The sequence below is a fragment of the Leptonychotes weddellii genome, chromosome 7 (assembly GCF_054177405.1).
Source record: "Leptonychotes weddellii isolate Sample4059 chromosome 7, ASM5417740v2, whole genome shotgun sequence".
Lineage (NCBI taxonomy): Eukaryota > Metazoa > Chordata > Mammalia > Carnivora > Phocidae > Leptonychotes > Leptonychotes weddellii.
In genome coordinates this window covers 108,813,550-108,835,893 of record NC_138375.1, presented here as the reverse complement: position 1 = coordinate 108,835,893, position 22,344 = coordinate 108,813,550, and the positions used below count along the sequence as shown (strand labels likewise).

Genomic DNA, 22,344 nt, shown 5'->3' with positions numbered 1-22,344 from the left:
TAGACTAGGTTATACTGTGGTTATAATTAATCCCCAAATGTCAGTGACTTAAAATAACAAAGGTTTGTTTCTCATCAACTTGTCCCTTTTCAGGTTGGCTGGGGAACTCTGCTCCATATCATCCTTAATCAAGGACCCAGAGCTCAAGGAGGCCAAGGAACCCCAGAACTCTGCTGTCAGGAAGGAAAAAGGAGATACCTTTACTAATACACTAGCACCTAGAAGGTACTTCTGTTCACATTTCATTGGCCAAAACAAGTCCTATGGCCACACCTAACTTAAAATGAAACGGAGAATTTCAATCCTATTATTTTCTTGGAAGGTAGAGAGCAATAAATATTTGAGGAACCCGAATTCTGTAATTGTTGGGTGCAATATTCAATATATGTCCATTAAATCATTTGCTAATCATGTTCAAATAATCTGTATCCTTACTCATTTATCTGCTCACTTCATCCTGTGGTTTTATCAATCTTAGCTTCATATTTTAAAAAAACTATTTGTGTATTTGAGAGAGAGAGAGAGCAAGCAGGGGAGAGGGGTAGAGTGAGAGGGAGAGAGAGAATCTCAAGCAGACTCCCTGCTGAGCACAGAGCCCAATGCAGGGCTCGATCTCATGACCCTGAGGTCATGACCTGCACCAAAATCAAGAGTCAGGCGCTTAACTGATTGAGCCACCCAGGGGCTCCTTGGCTTCATATTTTTAAAGCTACATTATAAGACGTGTACAAGTTTTATAATCACTGTGTCTTCCTTGTGAATTGAATTTTTTATTATTATGATGTATCTTTTTTTAGCTGTAGTAATGATTTTTGCCTTAAAATATAATTTGATATTAACATATACTATTAATGTTAATATAATTTTGGTTAATATTTACATATTTTCCACCCTCTTAACATTTTTAAAATTAATGTTTAAGATGTGTTTCTAGTTAGTATGTAGATTTTTTTATCCAGTTCAATACTCTTTCACTTTGAAGTATTTTGTCCATTGACATTTAATGTAATTACCGATATATTTGGATTTAAATCTGCCGTCTTATTGTTTTTATTTGTCCCATAGGTCCTACATTCTTTTTGTCCTCCTCTCTTTCTTGTTTTGGTGTGGTCAAATATTCTATATTTCTCTCTATTACCTTGGAAGTTATACGTCTTTTACTACTCTTTTAGAGGTTATTCTAGATAACAACATGTGTCATTGACTTATCAAAGTCTAATGTTAATTGGTATTTTTATCTTCTTCCACAGTAATACAAGGATCTCAGGCCATTTTAATTTCATTTACCCCTCCCTTCTGATTTATATGTTCTTGTTATGTATTTAAAAAGTTTAAATCCCCAGTGGACATTGTTATGTTATTTTGTATAGTCTAATTCATTTGGATTCTTCAAATTAGCTTTTGCATTGTTCTTCATTTCTTCTTATATATATAACCTGTCATTTAAAATCATTTTCTGCTTAAAGAACACTGCTGGTGAAGAATCCTGAAAATGTCTTAATTTCACTTTTATTATCACAGGCTGCGTTCACTGGGTATGGAATGCTAGGTTTTCTCTCAACACTTTAAAGATATTTAAATTCTACTAATTTCTAGCAACTGTTGTTTCTGTCAAGAAGTAAGCTAATGGTCTATTCTTTTTTTTTTTTTTCAGGTAATGTTAGCTGCTTTTAACATTTTTTTTTCTCATTGTCTTTGGTTTTCATCAATTTAATGTGATGTACCTAGGTGTGGCTTTCTTTTTATTTATCCTGCTTGGGGTTCCCTGGGATTCTGGAGTCTGTGGCTTGATATTTTTAGTCAATTTTGGCAATTTCTCACTATTTTTCTCTTCAAATATTGCTGCTGCCTTATTGTTTCTCTCTTCTTGTGGAACTTCAGTCTTCACTTTTATCTTCCATATCTCATTCTCTCACAGCATTTTCCACTTTTTGTCCCTTCATGTTTCCTCCTGATGTTTCCTTCTACTCTACTGCCCAGTTCATCAGTTCTCCCTTTAACCATGTCTAGTCAGCTGTTAAACTCATCTACCAAGCTCTTTACTTTTGTTATTATATTTTTCAATTCTACATTTCTGTTTGGTTATTTTTCAAATCATCATTGTCTTTTTTTTTTTTTTTTTTTAAGTTTCTAGTTCTCTGCCAGGATTTTTAATCTTTTATCACCTTTGCTTAGTCTCTGCCTAATAACACCAGTAACTGCAGTTTTCTGAGATTGTTTCTACTGTAGTTGTTTCCACTGGATCTCATTCATATTGTCTTCTTTCCTTATGTGCCTGGGTATTTTCATGAGTGCAGCAATTGTGTGTGAAAAATTGTTTGTAGAAGTAACATGAGACCTTAATGTGTTCTATTCCTCCAGTAAGTATTTACATATGCTTCTGCTAGGCACTTGGGAATACTAGCAATCTAGGATCACCTTAATCCAATTTGAAGAATTAAGCTCATTGGTAGCTGAACTGAGACCCTGCAAAATGTGGTCTATTTCCTATTCATCCAGTTTTAAGGTGCATTCTATCAGGGCCCTCATGTAAAATGGGGGATTACAGGGTCCCCTGTCCTATGGTGGGCACTGGATTCCAACTTTGTCCCCTTAGGATGCAACACTGCCTCCACGCTGCTTAGCCTCTCAACTTCTTAGTTGTCTCTTCCAGAAGTAGTAAATATCCTGAGGGGAAAAGACACCTCAGTTGTTGGGCTTGCCCATCTTTCCCCAGACCTTGGTTTAGCATTTCTTCATTATCTTTTTAACTCTTTGATGCCCTTCAGTTTGATTTTATTTTTATTTTGTCCAACCTTTGTAATTGTCCTCAGCTGGAGAGCAGGCCCCAGTGATGTAGTCTGCTGTTACCAGATGGTAGGAAATAGAAACGGGGGAAGTGGGCCAGGTTTATGTGCATGCATAAACCTTATGTGAGTGCTGGGTGCTGGGGTTAACGAGAGAGCATGAGCCTTTTTTTTTTTTTAATTTTATTTATTTTTGACAGAGAGAGAGAGAGAGAGCACAAGCAGAGGAAGCAGCAGGTAGAGGCAGAGGGAGAAGCAGGCTCCCCGCTGAGCAGGGAGCCTGATGTGGGGCTCAATCCCAGGACCCTGAGATCATGACCTGAGCCAAAGGCAGACGCTTAACCATCTGAGCCACCCAGGCGCCCCAGCATGAGCCTTTTTTGACATATGGAAACGAGAGTCTCATGTTACCAGATTTTTCCTTTTTTTTTTTTTTTTTTTCAAAAGAAGCAGGAAATGCAGGCTTTTAAAATGTGAAATCACAATTTTCAATGGTGACTAAAAAAAAATTTAACTATCAGGAAACCGAACAAGACACATTTGCAGTTCAAATCCAGTTTGAAATATCTGAACTATAGTATGTATTGATGGGAGAAGGGGGGTTAAATGTGGTTATCTTTCACTATTAACCTTAGCTTCCAGTAGTCCAGGCTGCCTTGAATAAACCCGAGTCCCTCATACAAAAAAAAAAAAAATGAAATCAATTTATGTCTTTACTGAAATCTCTTAAAAATGCCAATGGGAGGGGCACCTGAGTGGCTCAGTCTGTTAAGCGGCTGCCTTTGGCTCAGGTCATGATCCCAGGGTCTTGGGATGGAGCCCTACACTGGGCTCCCTGCTGAATGAGGAGCCTGCTTCTCCTTCTTCCTCCACCTGCTGCTCCCCCTACTGTGCTCTCTCTCTATGTCAAATAAATAAATAAAATCTTTTTTAAAAAAATGCCAACAGGAGGATGGGTTCTATTCATAACACCAACAATATTTCTGGAAAATCTCCTCCCATCTCTCTCCCAAATTCTTCTTATGACAGCCCACCAGCTACTACAATCCCCCTTATCTCTTAAATTCGCCCCCACCCCCACCCCGGTTCATCCCATCTCTGGCTCTTAGCTCTCTTATCCTCCCTCTTACCTTCTGATCTATTCTGCTTTCCCTAGCAGGTAATTCCCTGCTTTTTCTTCAGTGGACTCATCAAACCATCCCCGCCCACAGCACCACGTGACTCAGAATCCCTTCCAGCATTTTCCTATATTCCACACAAGAAAGGCTCCAAAACCTAGCTGCCAAGACTAATCCTCCTTCACAGGAAGTGGGGGTGGGGAGACATGACGCTGTAAGTACTCTAAAATCTGTATTTTTTTTTTCCTGTCCCATCAGCTATGCCATCTGGGATGGGGTAAAGCCAGGACGCGATGTCATTTGCAAAAGAAGCAGAGCCAATTTCCAGGATGCTTTGGCACCAAGTTGGGTTTTCTGATGGCTGCCATTTCCTTGTCATTTACCTTCTATTGAAAGGACAGTGCCCCCTCCCAAACCACCACCCGTCTTGCAAATGAGGAGGGAGAAGCCAGAAGGAAGAAAAATCAAATGTGGACTTTTCCTGATTTGTCTAATAATAGAAAGTTGGCAAAGCATGTCACAGAATAGAAAGTATTTGATAAAAATAGCATCTGTTAAGCCTGGGACTCAAGCTGGAGATGCATGGAAATGAAATTTATTCCTTCTTGAGGGTTCCTCTGCTAGTATAACAATTCTGTCTCCCTCAGTAATGAGAGAGGTTTAAAATGCTACTTTCTGTGACCAAAACGCCTCTCTTTCCCAGGGCTGAAGGTGGAGGAGGTGCTGGCTGAATTAAGGAAAGCACTAGACTGAGAGGCTCCCTCTGGCCAGTCGGGTGTAGCTCTACCATCCTCACACCCATCCTTGACTTTGAGACATGGTGTCAAGGACCACCTCTTACACCAGCTTGTGAGATGGGGCATCTGGGAGAAGGTTTTCTGGACAAGCCAGTGTCACTGACTCACAGGAGCCTAATTGATCATCATAACTGTGTAGTATTATTACTCTCCCAGAGGGAGGTCTCTGGCCAGGCGGCCCTCAGTAAAAGGGCAAACAACAACAACAACAAAAACCCCAGAGGCTGATGTCCTCTCCTTCACAAAGCAGCTCCTCAAGGTGTCTGGGGCTTTCAGATTTTCCTCCTCCTACCAAGGATCCCCAGGGGTGTCCCCTTAGCTCAGGATAGGAACCCCAGATTGGGCCTTTCTCAAAGCACGTCCTAGAGCCTGGTGAACTCTCCTCCTCATGACTGTCATCTGTGTTGCCCGCTCTTCCGGGTCCCAGCCCCTCGATGTCCTGCTTGAGACTGATAGTCTTTTACTGAAAAGCAAAACTGAGCCAAACTAACAGCAGACGATAACAAGTGATCAAGTGGCCCCTGTTAAATGACCTGGGTATTTAATGTTTTTTTTAAAAAAAATTGTGATAGGGGTGCTTGGCTGGCTCAGTTGGTGGAGCGTGTGACTCTCGACGTTGGGGTTGTGAGTTTGAGCCCTACGTTGGGTGTAGAGATTAAAAATAAAATCTTTTTTAAAAAGTTAAAAAATAGGGGCACCTGGGTAGCTCAGTTGGTTAAGTGTCCGACTCTTGATTTCAGCTCAGGTCTTGATCTCTGGGTCATGAGTTCAGGCCCCACGTTGGGCTCCACGCTGGCGTAGAGCCTACCTTAAATAAAGAGAAAAAGGGGAGCACCTGGGTGGGTCAGTCGGTTGGGCTTCTGACTCTTGATTTCAGCTCAAGTCATGATCTCAGGGTTGTGAAATCAAGCCCCACGTGGGGCTCTGTGATGAGCGTGGAGCCTGCTTGGGATTTTCTCTCTCTCTCTCTCTCTCCCTCTGCCCCTCCCCCCTCACACTCTCATGCTCTCTGTCTCTGAAAAAGTAAAAGGCGGGGGGGACCAAAAAAAGGTAAAAAATTAAAAACTAAAAATCGTGATAAAGTACATATGACATAAAATTTACCATTTTAACCATTTTCAAGTGCCCAGTTCAGTGGCATTGAGTACCTTCCCGTTCTCGTGCAACCATCACCACCCTCTAGCTCCAGAACTCTTTTCATCTTTTTTTTTAAAGTTTAAATGATTTTATTTGCAGACAACCTACATGACATTTTTTTTCTTAAAAACAATGCCTCTCCTCCAAAGAAATCAAGGTCACAGTAAATGAAGACCTCACGAGGACATCACCCGTTGGTCTGAGTCCTGGTGGTGTGGGCATGAAAAGCAGCAGCAGTTACGACAGCAGGTGATAGATCTAAAGTAATAGCCAAACTTAGTCACGTTTTTCCATTTCTAAACCATCCTTAAAGAAAGTCATATCAGGGGTCACACCATCCTCACAGTAGTCCAGCAGAGCAAGCACGCCATCTGGATTTGTATTTCCATCAGTAAAGAGCTGGTGGTTTTTGCAATTAGCAAGGATAGGCTTGCTTTGTTCTGCAGCCCGGGTCTCTGTTCTTCAGGTTTGCCTTTGGTCGAGTTCATGTCGTCTGTGATGTACAGGCTTTCTTAACGTGAAGCTGGTTTCCTGCAAGTGACAGTCCATGAGGTCCCAACACCAGTGACTGCTTTCGGTACCCTCACTCTCAGGGTCTTTAGCGGAGGCGTTGCGACAAATGAGTCAGTCATCAGTGTTAGCCTCTATCCCACTGACCATCTTCCTCTCCACCTCGGGGGGCAGCCCACCCTTGATCTCCTGGGTCTTGATGTCTGAGGACTTATCATCATGGTTGATGATGTCACCGTACATGATCACAGTGGCAAGTGGAGAATGGAGACAGATGAGGATGGCTCTAGGTTAACAGGAGCCTGGAGCCTGGAGGGAGTGGTCCAGCTTGAGCACTGCTTCACTGGAGAGGGGAGCAGGCAACAGGCAGAAAAGCAGAGCTCTTTTTGTCTTGCAAAACAGAAACTCTGTGCCCTTAGACAATGGCTTCCCATTGCTCCCTCCCCTTGGCTCCTGGCAAACAAACACCATTCGGCTTTATGTCTCTATGATTTTGACTATCGTATGTACCTCATATGAGTGGAAACATACAGTATTTGTCCTTTTGACTGCCTGATTTCACTTAGGATAATGTCCTCAACTTTCATCCATGTTGTGACATGTGTCAACATTTCCTTCCTTTTTAAGGCTGAATACTATTCCATTGTATGTATAAGCCATATTTTGTTTATCCATGGAGCCACTGATGTGCACTGGGTTGCCTCCGCCTTCTGGTTTTGTGAATAATGCTACAAAAAAACATTAGGTGCTCTTTTCAAGATTGTTTTGACCTATTGGTGTTTCCACAGGACTCTTTAGGAAGAAAATTCAAATGGTGGGATATTTTAAGAACCTAGGAAAGCCAGTGAGAGCTATTTTAGGTGGAAACAGATTTCAGCGTCCCCTGCATCAAACCATGTCACCTGCATATGGGCCTGCCCCCAGCTGCACGTTCTAGTATCATGTATTTTGCATTTCCTCACTGAAAAGGATAAAAAGTTATGCCCAGTGGGGAGAAAGTATATAAACACTTAACTTCCCAAGCCAGTTGACCATGGGCATTTTGACGGTGGTGATTTATCAGGCAGTGACATTGAGAGGTGACAGAATGATATAGGAACAAACAGGCTTTGGCATTAAACCTGGCAAACATGTTTCCCCCACATGGACTCCACACGCCTTCCTGTCCTGACTCTTTAGGGTCCTTGTTGATTCCCATTTACCCCTCCCTGAGCTCTCCTGTGTCTTCAACTCTTAACTGCTCCCCATCAGCACTGCAACATGCTGAAGTCTTTAACAAAACAAAACTGCAAGGCAAAAGCACAACCCCTCTTTTGAGCCCCGTCTCCCTTCACCTCCCACCCTCTCTCTTGTCCCCCTGGAAGCCTGTCTTCACCATCCGCTCTCACATTCCACTCAATTCACTCCTAGACCCACTGCACTCTGGCTTTGGCCCCTATGCTCTTCTTCTGGGTTCAGTTGTGACCTTGCTGGGCCTCCTGGTCTGAGCTCGTGATGGACCTGAGTCTCAACCTCCTATTCAAGACAGCAAGAGTGCTCATCCTGAGAAGTCCTGGCCTGTAGCTTCAGAGGCAGTCCCTAGAATACCAAGAGTACACATATATTTTTTTCTCCTATGAAGGTATATGGTAACCCAGGTAAGGTGTATGATCTATGGAACCATATCCTCACAGACTCAGAAACAAGAACAACATTTGCACAACATCTTTCAGACAGTGGAGCCTAGAGGTCAGGAGATCAACTCTATCATCAAACAGATCTGGAGAGACCCCCAGCTCAGCCAGTTGCTACCTGGGAGATCTTGGGCAAGTTACTTCAATGCTCCGTGCCTCCTCTCCTCACCTCAAAAATGGCCATCACAATAGCAGGTACCTCATGAGACTATTAGAAGAAGTGAGTAAGACAGCGTGTGTCAGGTGCTGAGCACAGTGCATGGCTCATAGGAAGCATTTCTTAAGGAATCGCTCTCGTTACTACTTTTTATTGGTATAAGTTGACCTTATGATCTAAGTCCATCTTGATTATCACACCTATAAAATGTAAATGAACAAATGTGGTAAGACTAAGGGTTTGTTACAAAATTCTCTAGAAAAATCATTGGTTTCCTGAGTGATCAGGAATATTTAAGGGGCGCCTGGGTGGCTCAGTTGGTTAAGCGTCCAACTCTTGATCTCAGCTCAGATCTTGATCTCCGGATCATGAGTCTGGGCCTCCTGCACTGGGCTCCACGTTGGGTGTGGAGCCTACTTAAAAAAAAAAAAAGGAAAGGAACATTTAAAAAGGACAACGTGAGAAACTACAGGGAGAAACATTGCAGAGGGGCTGGAGAAAGGCAGAATCCTCAAATGAGAATGAACATTCCTAGATGTTGGGAGATAAACCAGAAAGCACGAGAGTATGACGAAAATGTACCTCTGTGGTTAGTATCAGATAAGATGAATGATCTCTGTTATGCAAGTACAAACACAGACTGTGTGGGGAAACAGCCACTGGAAAAGCCATCAGAACTAAAATTAGACAGTAGTCAACAGTCTGGCCACCAGAGGAGGCATCCACTGTGATAAATTAAAACTGTAGACCTCATTTTAAAATAAGTAGAAGTAGAGATACTCCAAGAACAGATTGCAGAGTACGTGAATAGGTATGTGAGTCTGACAAAATGACTGAAGTGCAGGCAGAAATTGAAGGACATTGAAGTAAAATCAGCCCATGTTGGTCCACAAATAAAGCCTGGAGGACAGCTGAGCAAAGAGTCTGGGCCTGTGCTGTCCGGAGGGGCGGCCGGGAGCACAGGCGGCTCTCAAGCCCTTGAAATGTAGCTGTTGGAAAATGAGAAATGTGATAAGTGTAAAAATACACACAGATCTCAAAGACTAAGTACCAAAAAAAGAACATAAAAGTATTAACAATCTAAAATATATTGATCACACGTTAAAACTTTAACGGTTCAGATGCTGAGTTAAGCAAACTATATACTAAAATTAATTTTACTGTGTTTCTTTCTCTTTTTAAATGTGACTTCTATAACATGTAAAATCACACACGTGGCTCGTACCTATGACTTGCTTTATATTTTTATTGGACTGTGGTGGTCTGGATAGCCCCATATTCCCCGTGCCCCCCGCCCCCCACATCCCCACACTGGCAGTAACCATGCCTGGGGGCAAGTTAGTTAACATGTCAAAGCTTTAGTTTCCTCATCAGTAAAAGAAGTGTTATAAGAATTAAAGGGGGTCTTTTTAAAAAAAATTTTAAACGTTTTTATTTAAATTCCAGTGTAGTCAACGTACAGTGTAATATTAGTTTCAGGTGTACAATATAGTGATTCAGCCCTTCCATACGTCACCTGGTGCTCATCACAACAGGTGCCCTCCTTAATCCCCATCACCTACTTCACCCATCGCCCCACCCACCTGCCTTCTGGTTACCATCAGTTTGTTCTCCATAGTTAGGGCCTGTTTCTTGGTTTGTCTCTCTCTCTCTTTTTCCTCTAAAAGGGGTGATTTGAAAAGCATTAGCAGAGTGCCTTGCATATAGTAGGTATTCAACATGTGTAAGCTATTTTTTTTGTTGTTTAATTCCAAAGAGTTGAGAGTTTATTCTATGTCAGTATCATTATATATGCAAGGCAATATTTAAGGATGCCTTCACAGTCCACCAAATGGGAAAGGAACATCTGCCCACCTTGAAGAGCAGCAATATTTGGCTCGGGCAGTTTTGCTTCCCAGGGCCATCTGGTGATGTCTGAGACATGTTTGCTTATCAAAACCTGGAGGGATGAAGCTGCCACTGGTATCTAGAGGACAGAGGCCAAGGATAACGCTAAACATCCTACAGCTTAAAGCACGCCCCCCCCCCCCGCTCCCCCATAACACAATATCAATAATGCCCCACGTGAGCAGCCCTGAGTTAGAGGCTCTTGGTCATTTACAGACTTTGATTAATAATCAAGCTTCAGAAACGTGTGGCACAAGGAGAACTACAGATGTCATCCAGGTGCTTTGGGGAGCCACCCCCGCCAACTCCCACCCGCAGCAGCAGCCTCACCACCCAGGAAGTTATTAGACACGCACCTTCTTTGGCCCCACCCCATTCCCCCACTGAATCAGATAAGGTGGAGCCCAGAAATCTACGGTTTTACAAGCAAGCCCTCCAGGCGATTGTAATATACTCTGAGGTCTGAAAAGCCTGCTGGGCTGACGGTGTCCCCGGGTTACCGCCTCCCGCACGTTCCGCGCGTGAGCGGCAGGTGGCAGCAGACCCGACGTCGGGATGGTACGGCTTGCGGAGCGCGGAGACTCTGCGTGCTCGCTCCGGCCTCCCTTTCAGTAGTGGGCCTGCTTTCTAACTTCGGGAAGGTTAGGGAGAAAAACATGGTTCGAACTCATTCAGGGTCCCATCTCAGTCACATAGTGCTAACAGGGCTTTAAAATCGTTCAGTTCTAATTTATGTGACTAAAGCATATTCTCCAACAGAGAATTGGGTGAATAATCTCAACGCTTCGCACCCTACAAAATGCCAAGCCATGAGAATCAGTCGTTTCTGCTGTCCCCGGGGCACCTTTGGGCCAAGCACTTGACATAGCACACTGAATGACTCTTTGGCCCCTCATCTACACGTGCACCCGATCTGGCGAATGATGAACATCGCAGGTTTCCCCGGATCTTTTGTGAGGCAGATACAAGATAAATGAGTTCGGCAAACCTCGTTAAGGCGAAGAGCGAGTGCGTTACCGTTCAGGTAGTTTTCCGCTTGAGCCACAAGGGGGCACCCTCCACCCTGCCATGGGCGTCCATGGGCCAAGTAAAGACCCTGAAGGGGAAGGTTGCTTGACCTGTTAGATAGTGAAGGGATGGGGAGGGAACTGTTACTTCTTTGATAAAGTGGCTCAGGGGTGTGACTTTTGAGTCGGACCTCTGCCCTGGACTCAAGGGCTGGATTCCTCAAGGTGTGGTCCCCAGTCTGGCAGCATCAGCATCACCTGGGAGTTGTTAGGCAAGCAAGTTACTGGACCTCATCCCAGACCAGCTGAATCAGAAGCTCTGGGGGTGGGACCCAATGATTTCTGTTTTAACAAGCGTCTTCCCTCTTATCCTCCACCCCCACCCCAGGTGACTGCGATGCTGGCTCAAGCTTGAGAACCACTGCTTTCTAGTCCAGAGCATCTTCCGGAGTATTGGCTGGGATGCACAACCACGTTGCTATCTGATCTCGTCACGCTTCAGCCAAGAGGTGAAATCTAAGAGCCCAGGTTCTTGATGCCTGACATCTTCTTCAGGTCACTTACCTGAGAACACCTGAGGACACTGCGGTCCGTCTTTCTGCGTGAACGTGTGCAGTCCCTGGGCTCTGAGAGGTAGAAAGGAGTGCTAAGTGAAGTCAGCCCTTATGAGCTTCCAATCACCTGTCAAACATGGGACTGCCAAATCAAAGACCGAGAGAACCAAAGACCACGGGGGCTCCGAATGGTGTGGTTCTGACTGCATGTGGAAACAGAATGGAAGCACACACATTGCAAAACTCTCCCCGCCCGCCCCCCCATCCTTCCTTGCTTTATCTATTCTCTCACACCCAGCTGCTGCTACAGCCCCCTCCTTTTCCTTCCAGCTCACTGCCCACCCTGGGTTTGCTCCAGTTTTCTCTCTTATTGCCCCTAACACCACCCCTCCATCTCTTGTCCTCTTCCCCTCCACCCCATTCTGGTTTTGTTTTAGATCGCAGAAGTCCTGAGGATAGATTCAGCAAGGACAGAGACCCCAGAAGGCAGGGGGAAAGGAGAGAACAGAGCGGACAAGGACAGATTTTGGTTCAGGATAAAGACTGAGAACACCCGAGTGCACTTGACCATCAGTGCTCCTGTCCCTGAGCACTGCAAGCCTGGGGCATGGAGACTGAGCTGCGGGCTGCAGGTGTGGCAGAAGCTCCTGAGGGCCACTGGACGTGAGCTAAGCCGTGGCAGGTGAGGGGGCTCTGGGTGAGCGGAGGGGAGGGAGGGGCCCTTCCAGCCCATGGCAGGAAGGAGCCTGAGCGTGAGGGTCATGGTAGCCTGTGGGGGATGGAGGATATGATGCAGAGTCGTGGGAAGTGAGGCTGGATAGGTCTTCAGACGGAGGAGGTGACAGATAAAGTTGGAGTTGGTTCCTGAGCGGAGGAGAAGTGTGTGTAATAATGAATTCTATCAGTACTGAGAAGGCACCATGTCCTGCAGGAGTCACGATTGAAATGCGGGTGGTGTGAAGCAGGTCAGGTACGAAGCAGTCGGGCCGGGAGGGACTGTGGTGAGCTAGAGCCCGTGCCCACTCTAACGTGGGGGATTACTGGGGAATCAGTCTCTTAATGTGAAGTTTCTTCATTTTTTAAAAGAGACGAGGTTTTTTTTAAATTGAGGTACAATTGACACAGTTACGTTAGTTTCAGGTGTACAACATGGTGATTGCAGGAGTCTATACATGATGCTGTGCTCCCCACAAGTGTAGCTCCCAACTGTCCCACACAGTGCTGTTACCCTTCCACTGACTGTATTCCCTGTGCTGTAGCTTCCATCCCCGTGGCTTATTTATTCCATAACTGAAAGCCTGTACCTCCCACTCCCCATCACCCATCTTCCTCACCACCCCCGGCCTCTTAACCTCTGGCAACCATCAGTTTCTTCTCTGTATTATGGGTCTGTTTCTGCTTGTTTTCATCATTGTTGTTCATTTGTTTTGTTTTTTAGATTCCACACATATGTGAAATCACATGGTATTCGTTTTTCTCTGACTTATTTCACTTAGGATAATTCCTCTAAGTCCATCCATGTTGTTGCAAATGTCAAGATCTCATTTTTTTATGGCTGAGTTATACTCCAGTGTTTATACATCACATCTTCTTTATCCATTGCATCCGTTGATGAACACTTAGTTTGCTTCCATATGTTGACTATTGTGAATAATGCTGCAGTAAAAAAGGATGCACATATCTTTCCTTTTTTTTTTTTTTAAGATTTTGTTTATTTATTTGACAGAGAGAGAGGGAACACAAGCAGGGGGAATGGGAGAGGGAGAAGCAGACTTCCCTCTGAGCAGGGAGCCTGATGCAGGGCTCAATCCCAGGACCCTGGGATCATGACCTGAGCCGAAGGCAGATGCTTAATGACTGAGCCACCCAGGTGCCCCACATATATCTTTTCAAACTAGTGTTTTCATTTTCTTTGGGTGAATACCCAGTAGTGGAATTACTGGATTATATACTGGAAATATATATATTTCTATTTTTAAGCTGTGAAGGACTTCGACAGTTTTCCACAGTGGCTGCACCAGTTTATGTTACCACCAAGGGTGCACAAGTTTCATTTTTCTCCACATCCTCATCGATACATACTTCTTGTCTTTTTGATGCTAGCCGTTCTGACTGGTAGGAGGTGATAACTCACTGTGGCTCTGATTTGCATTTTTCTGATGATGAGTGATGTTGAGCACCTTTTCATGGATGTGTTGGCCATCTGGAGGTCTTCTTAGGGAAAATTTTTATTTATGTCCTCTGCCCCCCCCTTTTTTTTTAATTTCACCTACCCACTTGACAGAGAAAGAGCGAGAGCGAGATAGAGCAAGCGCACAAGCAGGGAGAGTGGCAGAGGGAGAGGGAGAAGCAGGCTCCCTGCTGAGCAAGGAGCCCGATGCGGGCAGATCCCAGGACCCCAGGATCGTGACCCTAGCCGAAGGCAGACACACAACCGACCAAGGTACCCAGGCGCCCCCGTGCCCATTTTTAATCAGCCTATTTGTTTCTTCATTTTAAAATATGGTAGCTAATTAAAAATTTTAAAGTCTGGGCCTCTGGTTGGTCAGTTCTGACTTGGATTTTTTTTAATATTTAATTTAAAGGGTGTTTTTTTTTTAAAGTTTTTATATATTTATTCATGTAATCTCTGTACCCAGTGTGGGGATCAAACTCATGACCCCCAGATCAGGAGTCTCATGCTCTTCCAACCGAGCCAACCAGGTACCCCTCTGACTTGGATTTTTTTTTTCTGGCCTGGGGCTTTGTACCATACTCTGAAAATACTAAAGCTAGTATATCTTCTTAGTTTCCTCCCTTATTCTTTTCTATTAAACCCATTTGTGATGAAAATCAAAAAAATAAGTATTCACTGAACAACAACAGTGTACTTTTAAATGCTTCACTTGGATTATCCATTTAATCCTCACACAGTCCTGTAAGATTAGCTACTCCTATATTATAGATGAGAGAACTAAGGCTCAGAGAGGTAAAATCCCTTGCCCCAGATCGTACAGCAAGTAGGGAAGCCAGGACTCCAGCCCAGGTGGTCACATTCTTGACTCATGCCGTTAGCCTGTGTGTCATATCCTTTCCTGTGTAGTTCAGTTACCATATTTCAGTCATGGTTTTCCACCTTCCAAGCATGAGCGATAATCGTGAGGTTGTGTTTTACCTTCTTGTGTTAAAATATCGGTGTGCGTTTTCCTTGCCCATGCCCTGGTGTGGAATGTGGGTCTGTTCTGGTCGGTTTGACAAATATTTACTGGGTATTCATGATGTGCCATGCAGCATGCTGGGCACCAGTCACTGACCATCATGAAACCGTTTTATTTATTTTTTATTTTACTTATTTTTTTTTTAAAGATTTTTTTTATTTATTTGAGAAAGAGAGTGAGAGAGAGAGAGAGCACAAGAGGGGGGAGCGGGGGAGGGAGAAGCAGACTCCCTGCCTAGCGGGGAGCCCGATGCGGGACTCGATCTAGGGACTCCAGGATCACAACCCGAGCCAAAGGCAGTCGCTTAACCAACTGAGCCACCCAGGCGCCCTATTTTACTTATTTTTTAAGTAAACTCTACCTCCACTGTGGGGCTGGAACTCACGACCCACCCCGAGATCCAGAGTCACATGCTCTACTGCCTGAGCCAGCCAGGCGCCCCCATGAAACTGTTTTAATAGGAAATGCTGATGGAAGCACAAAATCTCAACATAATGTGGGATGTCCTGTTGGAATACAGGCATCCTCGGGATGTGGTGAGATCACACACTGGAGTCCTGCATGTGGGGGAAGGGGTAAGTCAGGGAGGACTTCCTGTGAGAAATGTCATGGGGGCTGAGTGTCAGAGAACTCTGAGGAGCAGCGAGGTTCAACGGGCCAGCACTGGAAGAGGCAGAGGGTATAGGCAAGATCGAGAGGGTGGTGACCAGGCATCAGGAGGAGTTGGGGACCTCCGGGTTAGATGTTCCCGAAAAAGCTGACAAACAGAAGGGCGGGTGCTAAAGGAGGCAGGGTTGGTAGGCTACGGGGCAGACCCCACAGAGAGAATAAAGACCGATTTGTGAGTGAATGGAGGAGATAAATCGACCAAAAGCCAGAGGAGGGCATCGCATTAGCTCAGCCTGGCACATGGAAGGACTGACCACCTCTTACTAGTATGAGAGCGTAAGCAGGCTCCTTCGCCTCTGTGATCCTCAGTTTCCTCATGCAAAGTAGAGTCTGTCACTGATAGTTTGGTGGGTATTGCATCAGATGCCCCTGCCAGGTCTAGGCCAGTGCTTGGCCAGGGCAATTGCTTAGACAGTGTGAGTTATCATCATTGAGGCACTTACTAAATGTTTGTTGAATGAATGAAAGATGGCAATGGCTTAAGCCAACCCAGTGATACCAACAGGAGTTGGGAGATCAGTGCAGGAGCTTTAAGTTGAGACTCGCCCGTGATTCTGCGTGTCTTTTGAGGACTGGGAAATAAGGGCTACATTCATTTGCAACGGAGATACGTTTCAGTGCTGTCATAAAGTCCCAGTGAAGCTATCTGGTCCCCCTGACCAGCAGCCTGCCTCCACATGCCAGTCTGACCCCAGATGCTGCAGCTGAATCAGCCATCACTGGGTGCTGAGGCTGCTGATTTTCCCCAGGGGGCTCATCTGCACTCCCGTGACTCTAGCATTCCTGCAGGTTTCATCATTCCCTCCAGGTGCTCACAGCCCGGCCAACAGCACGCTCCCTACCAGGCAGCTGCAGCCGTCTGGCGCCTGGCGCCGAGGAGCCCATCGCTGGAAATCTGCATCCGTTCAGGACCCATGACGACCTCGTTGGCTCCTGCGTGATGGATGGATACAGTTGCTGCCCCTGTGTCCCTTGCTCCCAAAGAACACAGAGGGGGACAGTCTCCAGCCAGCTGGGTAAGCTCCAGGTGGCCACGTTCACCTTGGGGATTCCCAGGAAAAGAGAGAAAAACTCGAAAATGATTACAGTCGTGCTTTCCCTATCTGTAGTCATTTTTGCTTCAGGATCTCAGCGGCTGGAGCCCATGGGAGTTTTTCTCCAGGTTGTTGTGCTGGCAGCTGAGTACCCCGATTTTCAGGTGGTGATGAGGGGCCCAGGAGGGAGGGACCTGAAAAGTGGAAGTCTGGCTTATTGTTTCTGAATTGCAAGAATTTCTGTGACAGTGGGTCCCACACTTACCTGTGTGCCAGATTCCTCTCTAGAGTAGGAGACACACAGGGCTATGAGTTCTGGAAGGGTAGGTATGTGGCCAGGCCCAGACACCTGTATCTTAATTCAGCTCCTTAGGACTTCTCACAGTGTGGTCCACAGATCGCCTGAAACCAATCACCCGGAGTGCTTGTTTAAAAATGCAGGTTCTGGGGCGCCTGGGTGGCACAGTCTGTTGAGTGTCCAACTCTTGGTTTTGGCTCGGGTTGTGATCTCAGGGTCATGAGATCGAGCCCCGTGACCCGCTGTGTGCTCAGCGGGGAGTCTGCTTGAGATTCTCTCTCTTCCTCTGCCTCTTCCCCCCTCCCCCATGCTTGAGCTCGCTCACTCTCTCTGAAATAAATACATCTTAAAAAAATAAAATAAAAATGCATGTTCCTTGGCCTGACCTCAGACTCATGGAATAGACAGCTTAGGATTTTGAGGCTTTAAGTTATTTAAATTGAAATGTAATTGACATTCAACATTGTGTTCGTTTCATGATTCCATGTTTGTGTACATTGGGAAATGATCACCACAGCAACCCTAGGTAATATCCATCTCCATACATAGTTACAAAAAAACTTTTTTTTCTTGTGATGGGAACTTTTAAGATTTACTTTCTTAGCATCTTTCAAATTTACAATACAATATTACTGGCTGTAGTCACCATGAGGTACTTATTTTATAACTGGAAGTCTCTGCCTCTTGCCTTGGCTCACCCATTTCACCCACCCCTCTGGCAACCACCAGTCTGTTCTCTGTATCTATGAATTTTGTTTTTTGTTTGTTCATTCATTTTGTTTTGTTTAGATTCCACATATAAGTGAGATCGTACTGCATTTGTCTTTCTGTCTGATTTGTTTCACCCATCGATAGCTTCATTTTTAACAAGTGACCTGAACCTTTGAGAACCACTGCATCAATGATTCTGACACATCATGACATGGGCAAAGCCACCGCTCTACAACAGTTAAGCTCACATTTCCATCTTGCAGACCCTAGATTTTTTTTTTCCCTGACTCAACTAGACTTCCCTCAGCAATGAAGAGCAGGGTTGGCCAACAGAATACAAAGAAGCAAAGAAAGTAGAAAAGTGATGTAATCTGAAGCCACGTTGTGTCTGAGGCCAAGAAATTGTGATGGAAAAACACTAGGGCTCCTCACCTTGACTGTGACAAAGCTTTGGAGGGTGAAATGTAACGTGAACCTTCTGAAAACTGTCGACACTACACGGTGCTTTGGCAAATGGGTCAGTTGTAGTTCACAGCTTCCTCCTGGAGAACAAGAAGCTGCTTCTAGACTTAGGTGGCTTTTGACTCTTCGTGGCAGTCTTGGGGCAGGATGGTGTGAGCAGAGAGATTGGGAGCTTGGATCCCAAAGGGCAGAGGCCTCAGCCTGGGCCTGAGCCTGCAATGTTTGACCTCGAGGCAGCAGAGGGGTGCGGGCCACGTGTCTGTGCAGTGTTTCAGGGCAGGCTCTGCTGCCAGCCCCATGGAGCCCTCACCCTCGTGTCCCCTCTCCTGGCGGTCCGTGAGAGCAGTGTGAGTCCCCGAAGAGCCAGTGCAGAGCCATTCTCTTGGAACCTAGCCAGCCAGACAATGGGCACTCTGTTCCTGTGTTCGCTAGTACCCAGGCAGTTAACCCAGAAACTGCCCTTGTGCCCTTCGGGGCAGGCAAATTTAAAAGCTCTCCTTTTAACTTTGGCCCCACATCTCAGAGGCTGAGAAGATGCACTTTTCTCCCCCAAAGCCCAGTTTTTCCATACTTTTTGACCATGAGCTCTTCAAGAGGGTCTCTTTTCTTCCTGCAGAATTTATAGATCTTGAGAAGAATTCCCCCAGGAACTCTGGGGACAAGAGCCACCTATGTCCACCCAGCAGTATGGACTGGGAACACTCACAATGTCTCTCTCCCACCCCTATAAGAGCCAGAGATCAAACAGCCATCCCAGAAGGCCAGAAACTGGAGGCATTCTTAAAATTTGTTTTTAATTTCATTTTATTAAACTTGGTATCATTTCAAAAATTGAGACAGCTTACCAAATTGTATACAGTATATCTCAGCAAGAAGAATAAAATCAAAGCGAAAGCAAAGGAAGGGAAACAGACAAAACCAGGTAGAAGTTTTTGCATGAATTCCCTGGTATACTTATTAAAGACAGCACACAGATTTGGTTCTGAGCTTTTTAGCAAGCAAAGAAGCGATCAGTCCTAAATGTAACTCAAATAGGCTCCATTCCACTTTCTGCTTTATTTAAAAAAAAAAAAAATGGCACTTCTATATGCCAGGCACTGTCCTAGGCCCTGAGTGTAGAGCCATATGAACAGAATTAAGTCCCTGTCTTCAAGGAGCTTAAGCTTAAGTTCCACTTAAGGGAAATAAATAATATACTAGTAAACACTGAAATGTGACAGAATATCAGGCGATAATAAATGCTAAAAGAAAAGTGAAACTGTGTGCAGGGATGTACAGAGCCCAGGAGAGGGTACAACCATTTCAGACCAAACGGTGGGGGACGTCATCTAGGGAGTGACACGAGCAACTGAAGGGTGAAGAAGTGAGCTGCGTGGATGAGGGGAAGTGTGTTTGGGGCACAGAGGGCAGCATGTGCAAAGACCACAAAGCAGGAGGACAGTTAATGTGTCTGAGAAACTTCCAGGACATCAGTGGAGCTCGAGCACAGGGAGGGGCAAAGGGGGACCTGTTAGGTGGTATACCATGCCCTTGGGAATCGTGCAACCTCGCAGCCCCTGGGGAGGGGTGAGGTCAGCGGGAGAAGGGCATCTTCCAGGCCACATGAGGACTTTGACTCTTGCCTGGAGTGAAATGAGCAGCATAGGGGAGTGTTGAGCAGAGAGCTGGTATGCTTTCAAAAGATCACTCTGGCTGTTGTGTCAAAAATGGGCTGTAGAGGGTGTTGGCTAGTCTACTAGGGCAGGCCATAACAAAATACCACAGACCGGGTGGCTGAAACGACAGAAGTGGATTTTCTCACCGTTCTGGAAGTCTGAGATCAAGATGTTGGTAGGTGTGCGGTTTTTCTGAGTCCCTCTGCACGTGTCCTCGCATGGGCTTTGTGCACACACATGTCCTGTGTCTCTCTGTGTGTCCAAATGTCCTCCTCTTGTTGAGGATATCAGTTAGATTGGATCAGGGTCCACCCTAAAGGCCTCATGTTAATTTAAGTGCCTCTCTCAGGGCCCTATCTCCAAATACAATCCTGTTCTAAGGTCCTGGGATTAGAGCTTCAACGCATGAATTTGGGGAGAACACAATTCAGCCCATAATGGGGCAAGGGTAGAAGCAAGGGTAGAAGACCCGTTTGGAAGCAAGCCACAGCCGCCGGTGGTGTGGGGCAGACTGATGGGTGTGGGAGTGTGAGAAGTGCTCCGATTCTGCAAATAGCTTCAAGGTACAGGAGGGTCCACTGATGGATCAGATGGAGGGTGTGAAGAAAGAGAAGATTCAAGGATGGCTCCAGTTTGGGGGGGTAGGTTGGGCAACTGGAAGCCTGGGGTTGGCATTTATTGAGATAAGGAAAGCTATGAGGAGCAAGTGCAGGGGGAGGCTGAGGTCAAGGAGTTCAGGTTGGGGCATGTTAAGTCTGAGGCATCCAACTCATCCCTTTCTAGGGTGGCAACAGAAAATTAAGAATTCTTGTTCTTTTCTCAGGCAGTGCCGTTCTGGTCTTCTGTCTCAAGTCTCTATGTCAAGACCATGCGGACTCTAGAGGCCTTGCCCCATGCTGCCGAGGAGTCCCTTTTCTTCCGGACCCCTGATCCAATGACCTGATGGCCTCTGCCCATAAATCTCTCTGTATTCTCCCCTCAGACCACTTTTCCTTTCACATAAAATGGATGATCACTTGCAGCACCATCCACTCATAAGATTTTCCATTTCCCATCCATTCAAGACCATTCTTGAATGTGGCTGTAACACGGCCGTCATTCATTTTTCTTTTATATTGGGCAACCAGACCAACCTGTGTGTAAACCAAGCTAGGGCTTCTTCGTCCTCCTTCAGCTGCTCTTAAGGACACACAACACAGCACGAGTGCAGGCCAGCTCAGGGACATCTGTGCCACGGTGCTAGGTCACCCGGAAGTCTGGACTCTCTGTCCATGCAGTTTGACCCAAACACACCATTTCCAACAGCAGGACTGCTGCTGATCCTACCCAACTTGATGACTTGATGGATCTGACGGAAGCAAGCTCATCAGAGGCACTTGCAGACACATGATCACTTTGTTCCCAGTGGTCAAGCGTTCTGTCTCTACCAGGGTCAGTAACACATTACATTGTTGCTGCAAAGCTGTATGCATGTCTGCTGTAGATTACATGCCCTTGCTGTAGAATCTCTGGGCTGCATCATGATTCTCCCATGGCGTCCTTCTGCAATTTGTCTGTTGCTTTAGAGGGGATATTCTGGCATGCCTCTGACCACTGGACCCCTAAAAACCTCCCAGTGGTGTGGCTGGTCCCTGAACTTCAGAACATTCTTACCCCGCCCTGTGGGCTGCACTCATCTTACTGAGGCTTCCACCGTTTGGCCGCCTCTTCCTCATCCTATCAGCCTGATCAGCCTGATGGACCAATGTGATGTTCTGTGGGGTGTCCCGGGGAACCAGCTGTCTGAACTGTATGTGACAGAAGGTGAGAGAGTTAAAAGAGCACGGAAGCAGAACTATCATTGTGGTCAGTCTCATGATAATGGCAACTGTTTGTGATCCTCTTTTCTAAGGAGAATAAAACACACATTTACCACAACAGGAGCCACCCGCTGTGTACCTTGGCCTTATTGATCTTGTGGAATGCAGACGGCCCCTCCAGTGCAGCTGCTACAGCCCAGGGCTACTACTAGGTGAGTTACGGTCATGCTCCGGGGACATCTGGTCTCCCTCTACAGGCTCTCAGAGCAAAGCACCGTGTTCTCTGTGGGCCATCACTTTCTCCAGGCCTCTGAGCACTGTTGGCTTTGTTGTCAGTTGCTGTGGACAAATTTCCCAAAACCTAGTGGCTTAAAACAACAAATACACATTATGTCACACTGTCTGTGGGTCTGGTTGGAAGTGGCTTAGCTGAATGCTTCTGGCTCAGGGACTCTCATGAGGTGGCCATCAAGGTGTCAGCCAGGGGTTGTATCAACTGAAGCCTTGATGAGGGTCAGGAAGGCATGCTTCCAAGAAGGCTCACTCACACGATGGCACATGGTACTGGCTGGGATGCCTCTGTTCTCCTCCACATGGCCTCTCATCCTCCAGGACCTTTCTTCTCCATGTGGCTTCTTCTGTAAGATAGTATGCACTTCTTTACATGATGGCTGGACTCTGTGTGAGAAAGACTAGCCTCAGAATGCCCAAGCCTTAAGCCAATCTACTCAGGAAAGTGACATCCCATCACTTCTGCCATGTTCTTCATCGTAGAAGTGAGTCCCTGAGCCTTTACTCAGCGGGAAGGGATCACATAACATGAGTACCAGGAGGCACAGGGCCATGTTGGAGGCTGTCTGACATAGCTACCCTAATAGCAGGTCTGCCTCAAC

The 22,344-nt window shown here is 45.9% G+C and overlaps 1 protein-coding gene and 1 pseudogene across 11 annotated transcripts in view; one reads left to right on the top strand and one right to left on the bottom strand.

Moving 5' to 3' along the window:
- Positions 1–22,344, top strand: part of LOC145722728 (uncharacterized) — a 98,468-nt gene that overhangs the window by 26,834 nt on the left and 49,290 nt on the right. For 5 of the 11 annotated variants that reach the window (XR_014147211.1, XR_014147210.1, XR_014147214.1 and 2 more), the window contains 5 exons: positions 94–225; positions 3,943–4,118; positions 10,825–11,089; positions 11,461–12,308; positions 12,761–14,920. Coding sequence is in view for 5 of the 11 variants with exons in the window: in XM_081826942.1 (XP_081683068.1) it covers positions 94–225; positions 3,943–3,949 (139 nt within the window). In the remaining 6 variants the exon portion in view is untranslated. Of the gene's footprint in view, positions 1–93; positions 226–3,942; positions 4,119–10,824; positions 11,090–11,460; positions 12,309–12,760; positions 14,921–16,281; positions 18,478–22,344 lie in introns of those variants that run through there. The other 6 variants (XM_081826941.1, XM_081826945.1, XR_014147209.1 and 3 more) reach the window with 5 other exon arrangements.
- LOC115945007 (translationally-controlled tumor protein-like) lies at positions 6,106–6,591 on the bottom strand (annotated as a pseudogene).